Here is a 23,690-nt window from a genome sequence, read left to right on the forward strand (position 1 = left end):
CTGCTTTATCAGGCTTTGCTGGAAAGTTTTTCATCTTATTTTTAGAAAGCCTGGCTCCCCCACTCCCTCCATTCCATCTCTCTCTCCCCCTCCCTTTCTCTCTCTCAAACCTTTTGTCTCTCGTCTAGCTAGCGAGATATCATTGGTTGTTTTTGTAAACAGAGTAGTCCCTTCGATCCTCTCATCAACATTCCGGCATTCCCATCCCAACAGGCAGCAGGGAACATTCACAGGCACCACCACAGTACAGGCTCTAGTAGCTTTTTCGAATGTTTAGTAAGGGTGTGTGTGGGTGCGAGAGAGAGTGTGTGTGAGTATGTGGCTTCTTGCCTTGATTGACCTTTCAGTAAAGATGTTACCTGAACTCTGATTTAAGGCTAGTCAGGCAATTCTGCAAGACGGTATGTCAAAAGGATAGTCAACAGTACACACAAGCAAGGCTATAATTCAATTTGAACTGTAATTTCTTTGACATTTATGTTAAATGATTGTAATATCTACTTTCTAATCTTGTTTGAACCACAAGAGTGATGGAGGGCCTTGACAAAATGACATTATATTCTGGTAACCATAGAAACACAGCAAATATTTATGAGAATGTTTTGCAGCCCTGTAAATGATGTGTGTAAGTGTGTCTGTGTGCGTGTGTTGAGGAGAAGCCTCAGGCTCTGAGGTATGTGGTCCGAGCTGCGGGGGCTGGTGGAGATGGATGGATGGACCACATGACTGAAAGAAGCCTATCTGCAGCTGGACCAGAAGGATGACCCCCCCCCCACCCCCCCCCCCCCCCCCCTCATCAGCAATGATACAGACCAAACAGGATTAGTTGATTTGAATCCAACTGGCAGGAGCAGGCCAATGGTCTAGTCAGGAGGTCAGTGTCATGTTATTTTAACACAATGGAGAAAAGCCAGATAAACGATCCAAGTGATCCAAATTCCATACTGAGTACTTGAGCTCACAGGAGAACATGTAGACTCTTGGTCTGGTGAAGATTTTGAGGTCAGAGCCACTGGAACCATTGTCAGCGTATAAATGTCCAGTGATTAAGCACTAAGCCTTTCAGAAGGGGATTATAAAACAGCTGCCCCCACAGAAACAGCCATGGTATGCACCAACAGTAAGTTCAGGAGGGGTTGGAGTTTACCACTTGGGTCTCTGGGGGGAGAACACTGCACTTCACAGTGAAAGGTCAGAGTGAGAGAAGGCTGGGTGGTGAGTCAGAATGGTGCCAGAGATAGCCACACACTGGTGTAGATGGATGCTCTTACGGTTCATCAAAGCTGAACCACTCAACACAGGGGGGTTGTGTGAGTCAATAACATCAACAGCTCTGGTCTAAGGGCCATCTGTGACCTCCAGGATATTATAGAACAATCAAACCAAACACACTGTTGAACAGCTTGCTCACTGTCGAATATAATATGCCTGTAGAGAGCTCATTCAATTACCATGGAATTAATCCTTGTTGTTCAGTGATGATTAAAAGCTATATAACCAAATGCTATCTCTTAAAACTGCATCAATACCACAAAAGTGCATTCACCAAGCCTATCCTTGACATAGCACAAACTGCCAGAGGACCTTAACTCATTCAATTTAAGCCTCACTGATGTTAGTAAAACTTCTCCAGCTCCAATGTGAAAACTATACTGTAGCTTAGCTATCCTGTGTTAACCAAGTGTTATCCCCGGAAGAACCATTTCAGCATCCCTCCACACCTCCCCCAGTCTCCTTCTTTACCTGAGTGTCTGTAGGTCATGGTGAAGTCCGGGAGATGGAGAGAGACTAAGATAGAAAGAGAGATGAAAAGAGAAAGACAGAGCCCAACTAACAAGGAGAGAGTAGTATCCACAGAAGACCCAGAGAGAGGAACACCCCCCCCCACCAAGGTATGGGGCTATATACCCTCCTCTGACCCGTGCCCTGCCCACACCCATCCTCTACCCCCCAGCCCAGCCCATCCAACCCCACCCCACCCCCAAATCCAACCATGAACCATCCTCTCCATGTAAGGGTATCATGCCTCTACAGAATAGGGTGTACTGGGGTCAGTGACAGACCTAGGCGAGGATAGTAAGAGAGATCTGATTCCATGGCGATGACATCAGAGGTACTACAAGGGGTTTGAGGGATCTACAATGAGGACCCCTGAGGACTAAAGATAAGCCCACTGGCCCAACGTCATGTTCTGTTAGTGTCGAGGCAGTGTTGAGGTCCACACAGACTAATTAACACAAAGTATCAAGGGAGGAGTCATGCAGCAGAGAATGGATACTACTAGAGTGGCAGGGGAGCGTCATGTAAACAGTATGTGAATCAGGTCTTGGGTACACCTCGGTTTGTGTATGGTTTGCATCATCACACAAACTTGTTGTTGGTCTACTCAAGACGCTGTGAATATGTTTGTGTGTGTGCATGTGCAGCCATGCGCATGCTCGTGTGTCTGTATTTACATAAAATAATGATGTCTTCTGAAAACTATGCATCTGAGAGGTGCCAGCCGAGGCTCATCCGCTCTCACACACAAGAGAAGAACATTTACTTCATTTTTCAATGTTGAATTCCTCTCCCTCATGACCCAGCGGCCCTGAGAAGCTATTTCCTTGAAAGGAGTGGGGTGGTTATGGAGCTCTGATCCGGGTGCAGAGCACAGCATGAGGGGCTTCCTGGGCTACACACTGCACAGTCAACGCTCCTACCATCCGGTCTGAAGCCTGGAGCGGACGTACAATACAGATGATAAAAAGAGGTAAAGCTATAAAAGGGTTAAATAGAGGGAGAGAGGGAGGAGAGACAGACAGACTGAGGAGAGAAAGATTTTACGACAGAGAAAGAGAGTGGTGCCGAAGAAAACTTAGTAATGATGGGAACTGGGGTGGTGATTTCTAGAACATTTACTGGGCCAGGAACCCAATGAGATGATTAAGAGGCAATATAAAGTCACTGACCCAAGTAAATAGTTATGTTGTCTATTGTTTTCAATGGTTGATGACTCTGTCACATCTTGTAAAGCAGAAAAACGAAGACACACTCCTGATGTAACAGGTCAAAGACGTGAACACAGATGAATGCATGTGAATGTGAGTGTTTATGCATATTTTTGAGAGTTTGTCCTGAATAAAAACTGCAATAGCAGATTGGATCCAGCCAATTACAAACTGAAAGCTGTGTTAGTTCTGCTTTTCCACATGTTTAATCTGTTCCTCAATTAGCAAACCCACATAGAAACATTAATAATCAGGCCGGCGCCACAGACAAAGACACCACTTACACCCCCCCAAGTCATTTTCTGTCTCCGCTGTTTAATGTACTCACTCTAATTTCTCTTCATTTCATCCCCCAATACAGCGTCTCTCAGACTCTACCCTGTCCCCTCCCCTCCAGCCGCCCATCTCTTCCTGGCTCTGGCAGCTGTTGTGTTGATTAAAGCTGTCCAGGCTTTGTGTCATTCATCAGCTGTTATAGGCCACTCATGGTACCCTAGTCCTGGAGGTCAAATGGTTCCAAAGACTGACAGCCGCAGGAATACCACGACCATCAATATAGAATGTCTGTTTATGCAGTTGTGACAACAGAAGTACAGGTGTGTATGTGTGTTTCTATGAGCGTGTGTTTTGTGTGGGGGGCGTTTGACGGCGATCAGACAGGCTAATTTGCGGGCAGTGTGCGTTCTCTAGGCAGACAATAGGGTTAGAACCCAGCGCCTGCCCCCCAGCCTGTCTGTCCCTAAGGCCCTGCCTTTACGAGGGACAGAAATATCCACGGCCACCCACCCTGGCAGAGCCTGGAACATCACAGCAACCCAGACTGACACCTTTCCAAGTAAAAGCAAAAAATTGAGAGAGAGTTAAGCTAAGAAAAAAGTGTTGAAATGCCTTTTTCCTCAGGACTAAAGCAATCTACCAAATCATTGAGATATACCAATGTGTTAAATACTACTCTTGCTCTTGTTTTCTCTCTCCTTCTCTCTCCATCTCTCTACGTCTCTCTCCTTCTCTCTCTTTATCCCTCATTCTCTTGGGTGTGGTCTTCTGCTTACTTTGAGATGAAAACAAAATATGACCACAGCTCGGGTGTGTTATTATGATATCATGAGAGAACATCTCATAAAGACGACTTCACCAGACATATAACTAAACTTAGTCTGTGTATGTGGTTCATGTTAAACTTCCGTAAACTCAGAAACCACATTGATATAGTGCGCAGTATAAGCCATGGTTCTCTATGTATGAGCTTGGCGTCCTGCAAAAATAAGAGGTTTCCAAAATATCTACCTCTCTAAAGACTGTGAGAAAGCCAGGGTAGACAGTGTGTGAGTGTGTGCGTGCACATGGGATAGCTTTAGAAAACCAGGAAGTCTGGAGGGTATCTACTTCCTGAACAGACTGATGGAAGGTCTCTAGGGTCGTTAGAGCCAGAACAAGCCTCCTCCTGTGTCTACATTGTGCACTGCAGCACTTTTGACCACAACACCAACTGATCTGAACTAGACAGACTTTCATTCTGGGTTCCTGTTTTAGTCTGGTTTTATATGGCTGTACTATTAACTGAAATTGATCAGTTAGACTTTACAATAGATTCATAAACCCTTCTTTTGAATGTTTTTGCATTCATATCTCCAGCCAGTTAGTCAGTACCTTATGAGTTTGCAGATGGCTAGACTATCCCAGACAGAAACAAAAGGCCAGTCTATCTGTGGATTCATTTCTTTACATTTACATTTAGTCATTTAGCAGACGCTCTTATCCAGAGCGACTTACAGTAAGTACAGGGACATTCCCCCGAGGCAAGTAGGGTGAAGTGCCTTGCCCAAGGACACAACGTCAGTTGGCATGACCAGGAATCGAACTGGCAACCTTCGGATTACTGGCCCGATTCCCTATCCGCTCAGCCACCTGACTCCTCTCTTTAAAGGTTCTGCTGTGACTCAGTCCCCCTGTTCTCCTGGTCAGTGGACAGGCCAGCAATAGACCCACCTAATCTCTACACACAAACCCTCACACACACAGGCAGTGACAGGGGCTGCAGGATTCTATCAACATTAGGTCACCTAGCAACAAAGGAAGTGAGGGTGGAGTTGTGAGGTTGACTGTGGCCAGATACGTGTGGTTTCGAAAGAGACGCTCAGAGTTCAGCCTGGCGGTTAGTACGGTGACTACACGGCGGTAACTTCCTTAGTTACAGGACGTGATACGGATATTGAATCAACATCAGCCAAGCCACACATAACTCCAACGGGTACACAAAGGTTACTGTCTCTGGACACACACACACACAGACATGCCTATCACCCATGTGTGTTTGTTTTCCCCCACAAAACCCTTTCTACCATTTCATAAAGCACCAACTGTGAATCACACACAGACAATCACAGATAAAGACGGGGGCCAGGTAACACTTCAGCTACCAGAACTCTCACATGACTCACTCTTCTATCGACACAAAAATCAAACACTGCACGTCTGCTTGACTGAGACTGTCTGATGCCAGTTAAGGTTAAAGGGGCAGTCAGTGGATTAAAGGCTTGTAAAACACCTTCCCTCTCTATTTCTCTTCTCTCCTTTACTCCCTCCTGAAGGGGTGAGTCTCTGTTTGACCTCTACCTCAACCCCTCCCTACCGTCCAGTGGATGACTGTGTCAGATTGCATAAGAAACGTCCAGCCAACTCCCAGTCACCGATGTGAGGAGTCTGGTACTGTTTGTATAGCAGTTACACATTACGTCTCTAGAAAATAGGAATGAAGGCAATAAGAGCTCTTACTGTGAACCCCAATCCCCCAGCCTCCACTCCAAACAGACACACCAACGCAAATAAACGTGTGACATATTATGGCTCTTTCTCTCTCTGACAATAACAAAGCTTGTGAGGACAACGTTTTGGAGGACAGTCTTTATCTCTGCAGAACAGAATGTAATGGCAGCTCACTCTGTCTAAGCCACACACACTGACAGCCACTGCACATTGCCTAATTAGGATCTGCACAGCAGGGAGTTGGAGAGCTAATGACTTTATGGTTCCATGTGCTATTCTCATTGACATAAACACACACGCACAGAGCAAGGATGTACAGTAGGGCACAACTGTAAGAGCACTAAGGCACATACTTGTTCCAATGTACAAACATTGAAGAAGAAGGCTTCTAGGCAGAAAAGGTGTGACTTTAATTCCCTAGGATAAACATTGGACTGGGATCAAAGGCTAACTGGCTGACTGTACCTGTACATGGGACAACACAGGGAACAGGCCCCTGCAGTAACCATGCCCACCAAGCTTATCTTACAACACAGGACAGTGACAAGGACACAGAAGAACACAAAGCAATACATTTTGGTTTCTAATTTGAACTGGATGGATGAAAAAATAAGCAACAAAAAAGTTACAATGAAAAGTGGGCACTGAAACCAGACCACATACTAAAGTGGTTAAAGGTTTACCACTTAATATTCCTTAAAATGGTGATGTCATTGGGCCATTGAGAAGGAGTCCCAGACTGCCGTTAGGGCACTCCCCAGGTGTCAAAAATCTGCAGAGAAGAGGTGACATCATTCATGGGGTCTGGAAGCGGTCCAGACCAGTGGTAAGGGCTAGCCTTTGTGTTTGTTGTTTTTGTGTCCTTTTCGTTTCGATTAAAGGTCATGTTTCATGACCAAGAATGTTTCATTTTATTTTACAAGTGGATAGAAACAATTCCGAGACGAAAAAAGAAAATAAGTAAAGGGACCAAACATGTGACGGTTTAGGAAGTCACTCACCAAAGTCAATAACAATTCCATTGACATCTGTCCACTTGCCAACAACTTTGAGCGCAATATATTCATATAATTTGTTCATGTCTAAAACGTCTAACCGAACATGCGTCTTTAGTTTCTAAGAGTGTTTAGAGATACTATTTAACGATCTTTGTTTTGTCCACGCAAACTTGACAACTTAATGGCCACATAAAAAAAAGTTTAGCTAAAGTTGAGACGGTGGTGGATTATTTATGTTTCAATGGAAATTGCAGATAGGTATAGACTCACCTTTCCACGAGCTTGAAGATGCGCTCCTTTCTCTCAGCACTTGTGCGTCAAACTGTTTTGGCTGAGTGGCTGCGGCGCTGACGGTCTTTAAATGCAAGAGGGAGCAGCGAAAAAAACCTTCAGGATATGATCCAAACCTCTACGAATATCAACAATGACCTCATCCAGGAATTTACAAGCTGTCGCTATAAAGTTCTCGTTGGCTATACACTGGTAATGGAAGAAATAGGCAAAACGCTATACGTTTTTAGTAACGTTGCAGTCATGCATAACAAAGAGAAAACGTTCAAGCTTTTATATGATATGCACATCTTCTTTAGATTATTTGTATTTTCTTTGTCATACTTCAGAAGATTGTTTATTTAACTATCCAGCTCATGAAAAATAAGGGAACCGTTTCACAGACTGAGTGTACATGCTTTATTGTATCATCTTAGGTTTCCATGTTGGTGTTCCTTCATCTCCTTCTTTGGTAATGCACATCTTCTACAAAGAAAGCTTACAGCAAGATGAGTCACTCTGAGCCTAAAGTAAATACATCAGAAACTTTTCTTCAAGCGTAAACAACTGAAAAAGAATAGCCATGGTAAAGATACCGATGTGGCAGAAACCCAATTTACCAACCGTATTTTAGAATACAACATGATGCAGTCGCTATACTCTGCTCTCTCATGTCAACAATGTTTTCAGTGGAATGCATCGATTCTTAATGGTATCGACCATGCAAGGATTTCCATGACTTTATAAATCCTGTTATTGTGTTTGAGTGGGTCCAAGCAGGGATGTTTTAGCTTCTGAAGGATTAGCTGTCTCAAGGGCCCCTAGGAGGTATGGCAGAGAACTGAGCCTGTCTGACTGTAACTATCCCCCCTTTAAAATAGTTATGGTGGCAGTCCAAAATGACACAGACTCAATATAAATACCTCGTTTTATAGAGTATACACTTTCATTGGCAAGGTAGGCAGATTGGTGAAGTCTCCCATCACCACTAACAAATCATGAGTTTAATGCCAGCTACATGTTTCTCTACAACATTCCACAACACTATTCAAGAATCCCAAATCTATCTAAATCATACAAATCTCACTCTCTGGAGGTTTAGGGGTCACAGGTGGTGGTTGACCCCTTCACCCAGTCAAGTGGAAAAGCAGACATTTTTGTTTGCGTTCAGAGAACTCAGAACTGGTCGTGTCTGTAATGTTTTATAGGTGTCTGAGTCTCTCCAACATCAGGGTAGAAATATGTGTATTAATACAGAACTGGTGCTCCACTCTGCCACAGGCGGAGGAGGGAGAGCACAGAGATCTGGTTCCTGTCATCTAACAGAGAGAGTGGGAGAGAGGGGGACAGAGTGGGAGAGAAAGAGAGAGGCGTCAGCTGAAACAAACATGTGGTCCATTATGGCATGAATTCTCTCCTCTGCCTCACAGAAGATTACCATCGAAATTTGTTATAAACAATTCCTGCGTAACACGGTGAATTACTGTAAACACATACTGCTCAATTGGCATAGCCAACCATGACTCATGCTTCAGGGGTAAAGCACCTTTGTTGACAATGAGGAGACAATTATCTGGCCTCAAGTCATTTATTGCTGAATTCTAAGACTAACAATGAATGGGTGTTCTAGTGAGGAACAATGAAAAGAGAATAGATCACTAAGGGTCAACAGCAGCTCTTCCCCTTGTCCCTGGCAAGTAACTCCACAAATCTAGCTTAAAGAGGGTTGTTGTGCCATCCCCCTTGGGAGGTGAGATGTGGAAAAGGTGCTGAGAGGTTGTTAAGTCACTGCAAATGCTACACCACACACAGAAACTCCACTTCAAGTCAAATGCAAAGGGGCCTCTGCCAAATGCTAAAGTTGTGAGAGGAGGAATGAGACAGAGAGTGAGAGTAGAACGGAGCAGGGAGAAAGAGGAAGATGGTCCACCTTTAAAGATGATATTACCACTCAGGAACTGCACCTTCACAAAACAGGCATTCTTCAGGAGAGTCGTGCCCATATTAGGACAGCAGTATCTCCTATCTGCTCCAAGGAAATGTGTTGGAGGGACAAAAGCACTTCTCACACTCCGATGCAGAGAAAGCACCGTCCCATCCATAGCACTCACACTCCCTCGCAAGATGAAGGAGATGTATCCACTCAATACAAGGTTCAGAGGAACCTTCCGGAGAAAGCTGAAATCCCTCCTTGGCCTGTGTGCTGGAGGAAAAGATGGAAATATCTCCAAGAAGGGATGTGGAGAGGAGAGTTGAAGAGTGGAGTTTTGAAGAGCTGTCCACCCACAGGGAATGTGGTCCAGCACCAGGAATAGAGCCCAGAGCTGGTGGATGAATGACTGGAATGACATAGGAGTGTTTCCTGTCTCATTCCAGGCCAAACCTACAGGGAAGGACCGTGGAGAGTCTCTGGAGATGATTAGCTACATTCTTGAACACAGAACATGCTCATTTCTGCACCCCACACAGGTTTTAGGATGCAGGGGTAGGATAAGGAGGGGAATAAGGAGATACAGCATAGGGTTTAATCAAAAGCACAGGCTTCTGTTTATTGAACATTGCACGCACATGAACAGGTGAGGATATTTACACAGATGTAAACAGTCAGTACCTGCAACACAGAGGCAGCACAGTGTCAAAGACACACACACACACACCCACACACACACACACAAACACAAACACACGCTCGCAGGCAAAAGCCACCACACATACTCACTCGCATGCAGGCACACATGCACACGCAAACAAACACACGCGTGCACACAATCACACACACACACACACACACACACACACACACACACACAAACACAGCTATTAGTCATTATAAACACAGAACACAGTCTGAAACAGAGCACAAGAAGCTCCTTTGGTCAGATACTTCAGATTAGAGTCCAATGATTAAGCCAATTACAAGTTAACATTCAAAAATACAGAAATTGGACATATACTGTCAGAACAGTACAGGCTTCATACACACACGTGTGTATGTATATAGGTCTTTTGCTGTGTCAGTCATAGAATAATAGTAACTCAACTGGTTTTAGTTGCAAGACCGGGTATTAGATCAAAGGTATGGAAAATGAATTAGGCGGATCATGCTTCGTCTATGCCATGGAACTAGTATGGAAACATGGGCTTCTTTTGGTATCAAACATACCATCAGTAACATCAGAATGACCTGCACAAACACAAAAAATTTTTGCAAATACAAACAGCAAAATTAAGAGTTTCACTGCTGATCAAGGGGTGTTCTTCCATATGTCCGATCACCTCAGAAGATGAAGCCACCACACCCGGAAGGAAACGACAGCAGATCAATAACTAAAAATGCTCCAGAAACCCATACTTCACTGGACTGATCAGAATTCCCTCTAAATGTTCTTTGTTCTTCAAGCACGTGACCATTCAAAAGAAGCTAATAAAAACTTGCAAGACAATCAAAAGCTAAATCAAACAAACCATTCTCAATACACCAGTGCAAATGTTTTTAGTTTTTTATCCTTGATTTTATTCTCTCAATTTCCCTTCTACTTAAACAAAACTTTAAATGGTGTCGAGAAAAAAAAGAAAATGTCATGCACATAGTCGTGTCTAGGGGCATGCCTGATAAATATGGAGAACATGCTCAATAATGACTTCCTGCACGGCAGGAGATTAAACTGTGGACGGCCAGGGCATGTCTGCTACTCTGCTGTCACCCCTGCTCCTGTACCCTCCTCCATCACACACACACACACACCTGCCTACCACTCACCCTCTCTCTGTTCTCGTGTTGTCTGGCGTGCGGCCTGCATCCGTCCACATCAACACTGCGTTGCCAGGGTAGCGTACTGTCAACACTTCCTGTCACAGTTCATCAACAGCTGCCGCTGATCCCGGACCAGCCACAGGGCAGCAGGACGGCAGCACAGCCTTTGCTCACTAGCGCCCCCTACCTCCAGCATGCCTGGCCCACATACTACACAAGAGCATGGTACACAGGATACACTAGGTTAGCACTACAACATGGTTTTTGTACACTATAAGTTTAAGACAAGCAGGGATAGACTTTCATTGTGTGCAACCGGCTGTCATCTTCAGGTCCCTAATCTCTCCACATCCTCATCAGGAACATGACTACGTCACTGGAATGATTTTTAGCATATAGAACAAAGCACTTGTTCGACAATCATATAAATGAACTCCAAAAGGATTTTCCCACATATCCTTTTATAATATCTCAGTATCAAATGTCCAAACTTTGATTAGCGATCCCTTCCCTTCACAACACAGTACCAAGGACCATACTGTACACAAATCTAATATACCTGTCTGTCTTCTTATCATATTTACGAGGCAGCACATCTTCTGTATATTGGGGTGGAGATACTTAGACCAATCCACAAAATTAACAACACTAATTGATCCTGACCCACAGAAAGGGATTAAGATCATGTCAATATTAGTCTCTAAAAACATTTCAAACTGACATTAGAGTCAATAAAACTTTGAGCCTTCGGGTTTTTTTTATGTAAAGATGGTGACAAGTTACATGAATATGTAGCAAAAGTGCTTCATGTTAATGTTGCAAAAAGGATACAAAATAGAGGTGGACTGCATTTGAATTTCACAAAAGATCAATGCAGGAAAAAATGGCACTAGCTTTCATCGCCGACCTCTTGTTCAGAACAGCCCTTTCTGTCTACTCTGAGTCCCATCGGCTATATAATAAGGTGTAAAACCCTCTCCAAGGTCACAGTCAGAGGTCACTGGTAGAGATCCAAGACTTGTGCCGAGTCAAATGGGCCTAGTGGCAATACATTGTTACGATTCTATTTACTACAGACAAAATAGTTCAAACTCACACGGTCGCCACCTGGTGGACGATGGAGTGTACTTTATCAAAAAAAATAAGATAGGCACTTGATTGTAACCGAATTCACAGCAACGCGGAACACCAAGGTCGACAAATATCTGTTCACACTGTCACATCTGAGAAGGCAGCAACATTCAGGGTCACACCCAACCACAAAGCTACACACTCCAAAAAAAACTTTTAGCCACCCGCAGACAGATTAAAAAATAGTCACAATTTAGCATGCATTTGTTAACTTTATACTACACTGTGATATACAGAGACAAATAGGTTTGTCTAGGCTAACTGCTGTACTGTGATTTCAATTCGTAGACTAATGCATGCTGATAGACCTTCTCTTATATGGTGATTGCCTTGTGGTATTGTCATAAGCCAAACAGACACATTCACTGTCAACTGGAATGCAAAAACACATAAATAACAGTGTATATGACAGTGATGCCTGATGCGGCAGCTGAAACCAAGCCGACAGAGATGAGGTAGAGACAGTGATTAGCCACTTCAGGAACGAGGAGACACAGTGGAAAGGAACGAGCGAGAAAAGAGTTAAAGAAAGATGAGGCAACGGTACGGAAAAAGATGGCGATAAAGAGAGAGAGAGAGAGATTGAACCCGTCTTTTTCTCTGTCTTGTCAGTGGGTGTGTAAGGAGTGGAGTGGTCGGGGCTGTGGAACAGCCTCACATGTGCAGGCGGTGGGGGTCTGTAAAGGGGGGTTCTGAGTCGTCCATGGGCAGGACGAGGCGCGTGCCCCGCATCACCAGCTCGTGATCCCCACACGTCAGCTCCCGGTCCAGCTCCTCCGAGGTCATGGCCGCCGTCATGCCCGCCGGGCCGCCGCTGGTGTGGACGCCGCTGCCGTCCGTGCTCACTGTGATGTCACCGTAGGTCAGGTTGATGTCGCCGTCCGTCAGGATGAGGTCCGAGTCATCGTCCTTGAGCTGGCCCTCGTTCTGGGGAGGAGAGGGATGACGTGAGATATCCCACTCAGGTCCAAAACAAGTAGCGAGTTATAACTCTCCCTCTCTCCCCACCCGTAAAAACACCTTGAGCAGTTCCTCAAACTCAATAATCAGTGCTGTGTAAGTGTCAGTACGTCATCATCTCCTATATGTATGCATGGTACAATGAAGTCATAGGAGGAGCCTGCAGGCCATCAGTCTCATACGGAACTGACCTCGTAGGCCTGTGGGCTGGTGAGACAGCGGGCCAGGGGCCCACAGCAGGCAGGCAGGGTGGTGGTCAGGGGGGGGCCACTGTGGGTCAGGATGGGCTTCAGGTAGCTGCAGAGGGCTGGAGTCAAGGACTCACCGGCTCACAAGTTTAGAGGTTCGTAGAGTCGTACAACATTTAGTCATTTTTACATTTAGTCACTAACATACACAACATGTTGTGTATGTTAGTGCAGCACAAGTGTTTGATTTGTTTGACTATCAGTAATACATATGTTTACACATACATACACACTATATGACTCATACATATGAAAAACATTTTATATCTGCAGTGGGGAACTTTTGGGTAAATTGCACTCTTGCTGTTAAGTGCTGGTCAGTACACTATAAGGATACTTGTGGTCAAAGTTGTACCAGATCCTGAAGAGCCAGGCGCTCTCATGCTTGGTGCTTCTTCTTTCTGAACCCTCTGAAAGGCTCATCTGCTGACATACAAACACACACACACACACACATGAACACACACTCACAGCTTCAATTACAACACAGCTGGATCTATCATTATACAGAACTCATAACAAACATGTTGCAAAACTTACAGAATTATCTTGGTCCGAGTCCACTCCCACACTGTAAAGACAGGGAAAAGGAATACAAAAACTTTGATTAGAATAAACATACATTTACATAAGAACATACTCGGATCTAAAAGGCATCAGATCTCCTGAACACATCTCTTCTGCCCCCTCCGACCCCTGGCCGTGGCCCCCCAGCGTACCGTATGCGCTGGCAGGAGAGCATCTGGGTGGTGCCCCCCCCGCAGACCCACACAGTGAAGAACACCACCAGCAGGGTGGTGCTGAACATCATCTGCCTGGCATATGTGGCCGTGTCTCGAATAGACAGGGCGAAGGTCATCGCCCCACGCAACCCTGCACAGGACGGACGTTACGGTCAGACGAGTGCGTGTTGCACAGTTCACTACATCGATGTGTGCATCGGTGTGTCTCATCCATGGTACAGTCAAGATAGATAGCATGGATGTTCAGTCACACAGTAAACCCCAGGCCTCAAAGAAGATGGGAGGGTAAACCACTTACAAGAACAAAACAAAAAGCTTAACAATGAGAATCATCCACAGAGGAATGTGTGGTTAACGAAGGAATGTCTGTGGTAACCCATCGTACCAGCAAACATCATCATGTGCTGGAAGTTGGATCTGATCTTGTTGCGTCTCCCCAGATTGAGGAGGAAGGAGAGGGGGTAGATGTTGGCGGCCCTGCCCAGGAACACAGCCAGCTGGAGGGGGAACAGGTCAAGAAAAGGGGCCTGACAGAGATGGGTCCTAAAACAACCTCTTGTAACCTACCATAATTAATACTCAGACATACTTTTTAACTTTACATACAGTCTGTAGCAAAAGTGTTTTGATTGGATCAAATACAAATACAAGTTGGCTTGGAAATTATTATACACCACAGTCCTGGGTAGACCAAACATCTAGAAACCCCTCAATTTACCCCACAACTTCTGATAGGATACAAAGGCCCCCACGATGAAGGTGGGGTTGAAGACGTGGTTCTGGAAGGTGAAGAGCGCCAGGCCCATGTAGGAGAAGATGAAGTTCTCCGCCAGGAAGTTCAGCAGTTCAAACAACTACCAGGCACAAAAGCAACAAGTGTACTGATTAAATTCCCCTTAACAACTTCATGGAAATAGTAGTTAGATGGTTGGTTTCAGGTCCACTAATATGCATTGAATAATAATAAATAAATAAAATATATATTAATAAAATACATTAAAAAGCTTTTTTGGCAGATGTTTGTGGTCTGACCTGTTTGGTTCTGTCCTGGGACTCAGGAGACAGGTTGTTGAAGGTGTAGTGGGCCTGAGTGATACCACAGAACAGCACGGCCACCACACCTGGACACAGGAAGACACACACACACACATGGTGATTCAGGTCCGACAAGCTGCACATGAATTTAGCTGTGTATGTGTGTCCGGATCTGTGCGTGTGCGCGTCTGGATACAGTATGTGTCTGTGTGTTACGAGTGTGCTCGAGCCTAAACACAATGTGTGTGCGTTGGTGTGTGTGTGTTAATGAGGACTGCACCTGTGAAGCCGCAGGCCTCTGCCAGTAGGAAGGTGCTCCAGGACATGAGGAAGAAGAGGGCCGTCTCCAGCAGCTGGAAGTCCCTCAGCTTGGTGAACTTGGTGACGTGAGGAGCGCGGTTAAGAACAACACAGGACGTCAACCACCTCTACCACACCCTCCTTCCTGGACCCTACCTGCTAAGACAGTGCTCTACCACACCCTCCTTCCTGGACCCTACCTGCTAAGACAGTGCTCTACCACACCCTCCTTCCTGGACCCTACCTGCTAAGACAGTGCTCTACCACACCCTCCTTCCTGGACCCTACCTGCTAAGACAGTGCTCTACCACACCCTCCTTCCTGGACCCTACCTGCTAAGACAGTGCTCTACCACACCCTCCTTCCTGGACCCTACCTGCTAAGACAGTGCTCTACCACACCCTCCTTCCTGGACCCTACCTGCTAAGACAGTGCTCTACCACACCCTCCTTCCTGGACCCTACCTGCTAAGACAGTGCTCTACCACACCCTCCTTCCTGGACCCTACCTGCTAAGACAGTGCTCTACCACACCCTCCTTCCTGGACCCTACCTGCTAAGACAGTGCTCTACCACACCCTCCTTCCTGGACCCTACCTGCTAAGACAGTGGACTTCCTTAAAGGTACTACATTTACATTTAGTCATTTAGCAGACGCTCTTATCCAGAGCGACTTACAGTAAGTACAGGGACATTCCCCCCGAGGCAAGTAGGGTGAAGTGCCTTGCCCAAGGACACAACGTCAATTGACACGGCCAGGAATCGAACTGGCAACCTTGAAATTACTAGCCCGATTCTCTAACCGTACTAAGAGACTAAAGCTCAACGTGAACATGCTGACTGCACTAGCTGGTGAGATATTCCTGTTTCCAGAAATGGAAACAAAACATTGTGACACTCGAGGAAGGATATGAGGGCGGTGACGATGCCTGTGGCCACGCCCAGAGCGAAGGATCCGCTGAACACCCCCAGGAAGACGCCGAAGGACTTGAGCACAGCCGTGACCTCGAAGGTGTGGCTGTTGTCCCCCTGAGGCTGGTACGCTACGATGGACCTGGGACACACACACACACACACAACATAAATGGTCAATTTATATGACAATGCATTGGCACTGTATTAGCAGGGCAATTCAATCAGGCTGGCAACACATGATGAAAACACATAGCTGCTCACATAGATGATGTGTCTGAGTATATTCACATCAGAAATATATGATTCAAGTGCAGGTGGCTCCATTAGGGAAATAACTACTGGTGGGGTTGTCTCTCCCAACTGACAAAAAATATGGAAATACCTGATATGTTACTTTACCATTTGTCTAATATTTGAATGTGGAATATGTGAGTGTTATTAGTTACCATGCACATGGATTACATAAACAGAAGGGTGTATAGTCTAGACTAGACCTTCTCAGCCCTTGCATGGGGGAGTATGGTAATTTCCTTTCACTAGAACGGGGGCCGCTGATTAATGACAATAACATGTATGGGAATTGAGAAACCAAACATGCATGACCAGCTAACGCTTTGAATCCGTAAAGTTAGAAAAGTAAGGAATCCCTATGCCTGATTCGAGCTCAATATATCAAAATGGCTGGGAACGAAAGCCTTGTAGGTCTCCATGTGTAAAATAAGAGAACTAATGTGTGACATTAAGCTTGTGGATATTTTTTCTAACAGCCTCCCTCTTGTAAAGGAGATTACAAGGTTGGGGCGCTTGGCCTCAAGGCTGGGAGTAGAAGCAGAGACTGAAGCTGAACTAGAGAGAACTGGAGCTGGGAGTCACGGGCAGCAAGAGAGGATCATGCTAGCTGGGGACAGAGACCCCTCCCCCCGCACGCACACACACACCCACTCCTATCACACGAACAACAAATCACCAGACCTCCACCATCCCCGGTAGCACCATGTCAGACTGTTGGTGCACCTTTAGAAACCCATTTGGCTTTTCAGTGGGATCATATTGGAGACATATTAGACTGCCTATAGACATACTGCGAGAGTTTGACTCTTCAAATGGATCTTCTTTGATGTTTATAGGGTAAGGTGTCTGGTCATTTGCTGTATCAACTCAAGCCACCGCAAAATGTCCAATCTGAGCTATCACACCCGTTTATGGGCGTGTCCCAAGCCTCCACCACGACCTCTACAGACTGATTGGTTCTTCCAGTGGGGTGTTGTCCCCATGCACTGTGACGACCGTAATAAAATATTATTCTGAAAACAATCACAGAGTTCCAGAGGGAGGAGAGACGAACTGTTAGGGGTCTCACACATTCCATATCACACTGTTAATGGAAAAGTCATTGTTTAGTAATACATCATCACACAGTCAATACCAAAGACTAATATTGTTTGTGTGTGTTTATGTGTCTCGCTGCATATTACAAACACCACACTATGGACAACAAGGCTTTACAATGAGTGTTCAGAAGACAGACGGACAGACAGACAGACAGACAGACGGGTGAGGCTGAGGACTCACGAGGACAGCACCACGGCCACTGCGTCATTGAGAACGCTCTCCCCAAACAGCAGGGCATACAGATCCACATCAACGTGCAGCTCGTTGAAGATGGCCAGCACAGTCACTGCAGGGACACAGGGCACGGTGGACCTCAGACTAGCACGTAGTACACAGTGCACCCTTTGTGAACGTAAACGCCATTTCTTCTCAGAACACCTAAAGCTTGGAACCGTTTCGGCACGGCAAGAAAGCAGTTCCCCGAGCCCGCGGTACCATTACAGGATGCTACACCACCCGATACAGCTGTCTGGGTCTCTTACTGGTGACCTGTTTGCCTGTGAAATGACTGTGTGTGCTACAAAGGTCACAGCTCCTACCAGGGTCGGTGGCAGAGACGATGGCTCCGAAGAACAGGCAGTCTGTGAAGAAGAAGTCCCCGTCCAGCTGACCCACCTGCTTCATCAGCGTGACACAGCCATACATCAGCAACCTGAGGACAGGGCCATATCTCATTACACCTGCACCATCCCTCCTGCCGACAGGCCCCACGGGACAGCTCAGCCGAGTGACACACACACACACACAGGCCGAGATGTGTTCAGCCCATGGATGCTTACCCGATGACGAAACAAGATATTAGTGTGCCCAGGAAGGCATACGCCAGGATGGAGCCCATATTCCTGAAGAAGTGTCTCTGAGAGAGAGAAAGATCACAAATAATATCCATCACTATCTCAAATTTCCATCGGTACTGCAGCATAACCACAGCAAGTTCCATCTTTGGTTCATTGGGCCGGGGGGGAGGGGGGGCTAGAAATTGTAGCCTCTTACCCGTTTTAAGCTGTAGCCAGCATGGAAGATGATAGGGGGCAGCAGAATGTTGAAGAACACCTCTGGATCAAAGGTCACCTGGGTCAGCAGACAGAAACATCATAAACACAGCTGTCCTACGGCAGCTGATTCAAGCAAACATACCTTTAGAGACAGATATTTCAGAGAAAAACTTGCATGAAAAGTTTACAACAAACCCAGTTTCCATGTGGTTGAAGGAACAATGATTCAAGTCAGTTGAGAGTTACTTAGCAGCATATGCATGCCCTGTCTGGATCAGTAGGCTTTCAGCCCAATCCACACCAATGATTTACAAACATCATTCTAATGGCTGACCAAGGACAATAATGATCATTGTCATGAAAGAGAAGTTTGTTCACTCTGATCAGGTGACCAGCAATTTAGTTCCAAAAGACTAATGGCACTATGACTCAGAGGTGAACTGATTACATTTGTTTTGCACCCAGTTAGGGTTAGTACATAACAATAATCCTATGCGGAGACCCTCAGCTATACCAAAACTTAGTAACTGTATTAACACACTGTATCCATTGCCATTGTAATGTCGTCAGTTTGACAGATTGGGTCCCGCTGTAGGGCTACCTTGCGCAGCATCTCGTTGTCCTGAACTTCATCCACCTTGTTGGCGTTGATCTCTCCCTTCAGGGTGTACTCGTAGTACTTGCCACTGACGTTGATGAGCAGCGTGGCAGGGCTGGCGTTGACGTGGCAACTGAGAGTGACGTTACTGATGTCACGGGGGACGTGGATGCCATAACGCAGGACCACTCCGACCAGCACGCCTGGTGAGAGAGAAACAGAGAAAGTAGAGAAAGATTGGTGTGTGTGTGTGTGTGTGTGGGGGGGGGGGGGTTAATGGGTGTGGATGACAAGCCCACTTTCTGGCTCAGAATTACTCCCCATTGCAATATGCATTAACCCTTGTGTTATCTTCGGGTCATTCTGACCCATCAGTCATTGTGACCCACCGTCGTATTGCGACAGATTTACCGCATACAAAGACAAAGTGAAGCATTTTCTTTTAACCGTTGGGCTGTCTCAGACCCCCCACATTGCAAAGGTTAAAAGAAAATTATTTTAATTTGTTTTTGTATTGGGTAAAATTGGGTAAACACAACGATGGTTCGTTATGAACCTTTGGGTCATGTGACCCGAAGGCAGCACGAGGGTTAAAGCTGTTTTATTATTGTCTTTTGCGTGTGATATTGCTGATGCAAAGAGTTATGTAACATCGGCCTGAAGCTATGATTTAGGATCCAGCTGAGCATTGATCTGAGGTCTCCAAAAACAGTCGGTCAACAACAACACAACAGTATTCCTGGAAAATGACTTTCTGGTTCCTGTCGTACCATTGGTCTAGCGAGCTAATGTTTTACAAAGGAATATGCTAAATGTTTTAAACATTTGACCACAGAATAAAGCGACGAACAGTGTGGCGAGTAAAAATTAGATGACATCATCAGTCTCCAGACAGAGTTTCACTCACCGTAGATCATAGCCAGTCCTGTTTCGTGCAAAAACCTGAATCGGCGGTGTTTAAATAACCAGATGGTTAAGATCGTTAGGGTGAGGAGCATGATAAATATCAGCAGGTCTGCGCTATCTTGTCTGTGGCTTTCTTCAGCCTTCTTCTCAGTAACGATGTTTTCCATAGCACTGTCCTCTGCTGTTGCTTTGCAAACACATATGCAGACAGACAAGAAAACTAGACTTAGGAGCCACATTGTCCTCGATGCCCGACGAGCACTGCTGACATTTAATTTAAAACCCATGTCGGCGCACAGCCTTCAAGTTGTAGGCCGTCGTTCAGTGGTCTCTCCAGCAATATTTCATGCAGGCTTGGTGGCAAAGCAGCAGACTAGTCGAGAGCGACAGAGCTATTCCATAAAGTCGGCGTTAATTACGCGTGGTTGACACACCGGGGCGTCTTAATACTTGCCCACTAGGCCTTCCATACAGAGCGGCGAAAAAACACACTTCCGGTGGCGTAGTTCGAGTATTAAAAACAAATATATATATCGTGCAAACAAACGTAGGCAGCAATGTAAAAAATCCCGAAAAACTTTAATCAATAATCGACAAACATTCCAAACGTTACTAAATTCTTTCCAAACGGATTTACTATGACCAAAATGGGGATAAAACCAGCAGGATTACACGAATTAATTATATTATAACTTTCAGATCTTGAGTAGAAATTGACATGTTGTAAAAAAATATATATATATGTGACACTCATAAATTGTATTGATGTATTCTTCAGGAGTTCCAGACGATATCACCGTTCATCAGATTTTGAGGGTTGCTGGATGACTCGGAAGTAATTCCGTCCATTTAATTTAACGCTTCATAGACTGAGCTAACACGATAAGTTAGCAACTGCTCAATCTAAATCATTTTTGTATAACTTTGCCTTGGTTGTGGACATTTACGTTACTGGAAAATTTTTCTAACACCAAGTGGACATGGCAGAGGCAATCCAGAAAAAATTACAGTCGGAGCTAGAAAAATACCAGCAGATGCAAAAAGGTAGCAAGCTACTGGATGGTTAGCTAACAAGCTGCCCAGACCAGTGCATGGTCCTCATGCTGTGGATTCTGCTAGCGAACTAACCAACGCCCAGCTGATTCAGCAGAGTAATTGATAGCTAGATAGCTAGCATGTTAATGAGCCAACTGGTTGTATGAACAATGCAGAGATTGTCAGGTTGTCAAAACAACCTTTGCATGTTTTAGAACACAAGCATGCATTGTTGCTAACCCAAATCTACGTTTCCTTCTATTCAGATGTCAGTAAGAGCATGTCTGCCAGACAGAAGCTGGAGGCTCAGCTGACAGAAAACAATATTGTGAAAGAGGTGAGAGCACGATATTATTCTGTGGGTAGATGCATTTGTCATGTGTACTTTATTCTGCATATCCATTAATTCTTCACTGGTGCTTTACACTTTTAAGGAGTTGGATATGTTGGACAACCAGAACACAGTTTACAAGTTAATTGGCCCAGTTTTAGTAAAGCAAGACTTGGATGAAGCCAAGGCAACGGTGGCAAAGAGGCTAGAGTACATCAATGGAGAAATGTAAGTTTTGAAAATACATATATGTAATATTGTGCTGATGTTGCAAAGAGGATTGGGAACAATGCCTGTTTTTGTAGCAAGTGACTTGTGTGTAAAACCCCTGATGTTTCTCCACGATTTTACAAATTCTCCCTCAGATAATTGGGTATGTTTGGGTCTCACTTATGACACTGAGCATTACAATTAGTGCCTGACAATATTTTTGAAGACATAGCGGTTAATCTATTCTGAGCCAATCAAGTTGCACCTAAATGAAACAAAGATCCCACCCTGGTTGCCATCTCACTGAACTTTTGTTTATAGTCAAAGGTATGAGACACTGCTGAAGGAGATGGAGAAGAAGTCTGATCAGCATCGGGAGGTCCTGTCCAGTCTGCAGCAGGAGTACCAGAGAGCCCAGGGTCGGGCTGTGGGGAAAGTCTGAGCTATAAGTAGAACGGATGGACACACATACACACCTTAAATGCTCTTAAGAACAGAAAAGAAGTCCAGTGTAAGGAAGTGCTTGTCTTGCACCCTATGGCATCACCAGAGATTGGATAAGGCACATTTTGTTTTCATTGTAATTCAGCAGTTGTTGGTGTTAGTGAGGCTTTCCAGTTGCTGTCATTAAAAATAAAGTGTTTTTTTTTTTCATTTTGTGATTAACATTTTTGTCATTACAATAGCCTATTTGTGGAAACAACTTGTCAGTGAGTAGACCTATACATGTTCATCATTTCAACAGTTGGTTATACTTGTAATTACATCATTATTACTCTAGTGGGTGTCTTCAATGTCTTCAATTTAGGCTTGCAGGAACAACTCATAGTACGATCCAGTAATGTGTATGTGTAATGTGGCTGCATTACACGGCACATTGCATATATGCCTATAAGGAGTTTAATTGTGTAAAGATGTTTCTTCAATGCAGAGGTGCTTCGGTCCTGAAGAATGGTCTGACGCCCCATGGTTTTCTTGAACGTAGTTTGATGGTGGGGAGCTGTAGTGGAGCGAAACATTGGCTTTAATTACAGGGGCAGGCAAGCGGTCCATGCGACCAGATGTTTACCAGAAGAATCTCATTCAGACCTCCACTCCTTAATTCAGGTTGCACTAGTGTCTTGGTATTGCACACAAGCAGTGGGCGTGTCCCCGCCTAAAAGCACGCACCCCCGCAGCTCCGGTCACTATTCGTATGGCAATGTAAAGTTGACAGAGCACAGCGGTGCACCGCTTTGTCAACCGTCTAACACAATTAATATCCAGTGTAGATAAGCCATTCCCCCTTCATTGCCCTCCTGCAGAGGATTTAAACAAATGAATAATGAGCGTGGAAAGCCTGCGTTGCAAATTGTAAGAGTTGAGATAATGCAAACGAATAGGGTTAGGGTTTTATTTTTCTCCTAAAAATCCACAATAATTCAATGTATGTATGAAACCCATTCATACTGAGTAACCGAGACTAAATGCTCACCGTCCCAAAAACAGAAAAATGTCTGGTCTACACCGTTGTTAGAATGAAGATAATAAATCTTACGTCTTTTGCACTATTTATCCCTCTTATTAAACACCATTGTTTTTGGATTGCATTTCATTCTAGCGAGGAAAAACTATAGGCCTATAGACTGTCAAGGGATTAAGAAAATGTCAAATTTAGAAATAAAACAGATTTATTTGTTTTTCTTTGATCATCAAGCGTATAATGTCATATTATTCATTACAAACCAAGACAATTTACATGAGTCGGAATCTGAAATCATAGCTAATTCGTTCAAATGAAGTGCTCTGTATATTTACAATATTTATGCCTATCTCAATATTAACAGAAATAGTTTCGTTAGGGCCAAGGTCTCCACATCGGGTTGATTTGTGTGGAGGAAGAAGACTGGTGGTGATCTACAGTTGGTAGGTGTGGACTCTTGTTGTGTCCTGTCAACTGTCCTCCGTGCTGGGGAATGAGTGCATCCCAACGCGCAACACAGAAATGATGCACCGACGGCCCTCTAGGTTCATGTGAGTTTAGGCTGGGGACTGAGGCTGTGTAGCTGGAGAGCTGATGAGAGAGCGCTGGGGATGTGGTCTTGTCTGCCATCGGCTGCTCACTTTCCGTACGC

At 45.0% G+C, this 23,690-nt stretch overlaps 2 protein-coding genes across 2 annotated transcripts; one reads left to right on the top strand and one right to left on the bottom strand.

Annotated features, from left to right (window-relative positions):
* Positions 1–9,547: 9,547 nt before the first annotated feature.
* Positions 9,548–20,387, bottom strand: slc9a6a (solute carrier family 9 member A6a). The gene is made up of 16 exons (XM_062477047.1): positions 20,002–20,387; positions 19,098–19,297; positions 18,495–18,572; positions 18,281–18,357; positions 18,041–18,153; positions 17,682–17,787; positions 16,107–16,248; positions 15,176–15,281; positions 14,893–14,981; positions 14,601–14,714; positions 14,246–14,357; positions 13,837–13,990; positions 13,658–13,688; positions 13,455–13,543; positions 13,061–13,166; positions 9,548–12,836 (listed from the first exon to the last, which is right to left on the bottom strand). The coding sequence occupies exons 1-16, from the start codon at positions 20,285–20,287 to the stop codon at positions 12,564–12,566; spliced, it is 2,076 nt and encodes a 691-aa protein (XP_062333031.1). The 5' UTR covers positions 20,288–20,387; the 3' UTR covers positions 9,548–12,563.
* A 452-nt stretch (positions 20,388–20,839) lies between these two features.
* Positions 20,840–22,227, top strand: pfdn6 (prefoldin subunit 6). Its single transcript, XM_062477079.1, has 4 exons — positions 20,840–21,044; positions 21,302–21,372; positions 21,470–21,594; positions 21,898–22,227. The coding sequence occupies exons 1-4, from the start codon at positions 20,981–20,983 to the stop codon at positions 22,016–22,018; spliced, it is 381 nt and encodes a 126-aa protein (XP_062333063.1). The 5' UTR covers positions 20,840–20,980; the 3' UTR covers positions 22,019–22,227.
* The last annotated feature ends 1,463 nt before the right edge of the window (positions 22,228–23,690 follow it).

The sequence above is a fragment of the Osmerus eperlanus genome, chromosome 13 (genome assembly GCF_963692335.1).
Source record: "Osmerus eperlanus chromosome 13, fOsmEpe2.1, whole genome shotgun sequence".
NCBI classification, from domain to species: Eukaryota; Metazoa; Chordata; class Actinopteri; order Osmeriformes; family Osmeridae; genus Osmerus; species Osmerus eperlanus.

Bases quoted from the DNA above. Each gene is read 5' to 3' on its own strand.
- pfdn6 (XM_062477079.1), top strand. From the start codon at position 20,981: ATGGCAGAGGCAATCCAGAAAAAATTACAGTCGGAGCTAGAAAAATAC. The intron at 21,045-21,301 runs GTAGCAAGCTAC...CCTTCTATTCAG, and splicing joins ATACCAGCAGATGCAAAAAG to ATGTCAGTAAGAGCATGTCT. The intron at 21,373-21,469 runs GTGAGAGCACGA...TACACTTTTAAG, and splicing joins AAAACAATATTGTGAAAGAG to GAGTTGGATATGTTGGACAA.
- slc9a6a (XM_062477047.1), bottom strand. From the start codon at position 20,287: ATGGGTTTTAAATTAAATGTCAGCAGTGCTCGTCGGGCATCGAGGACA. The intron at 13,544-13,657 runs GTAAGTTTTGCA...TTTGTATGTCAG, and splicing joins ACTCGGACCAAGATAATTCT to CAGATGAGCCTTTCAGAGGG. The intron at 13,167-13,454 runs GTATCCTTATAG...AGCCCTCTGCAG, and splicing joins TGGTACAACTTTGACCACAA to CTACCTGAAGCCCATCCTGA.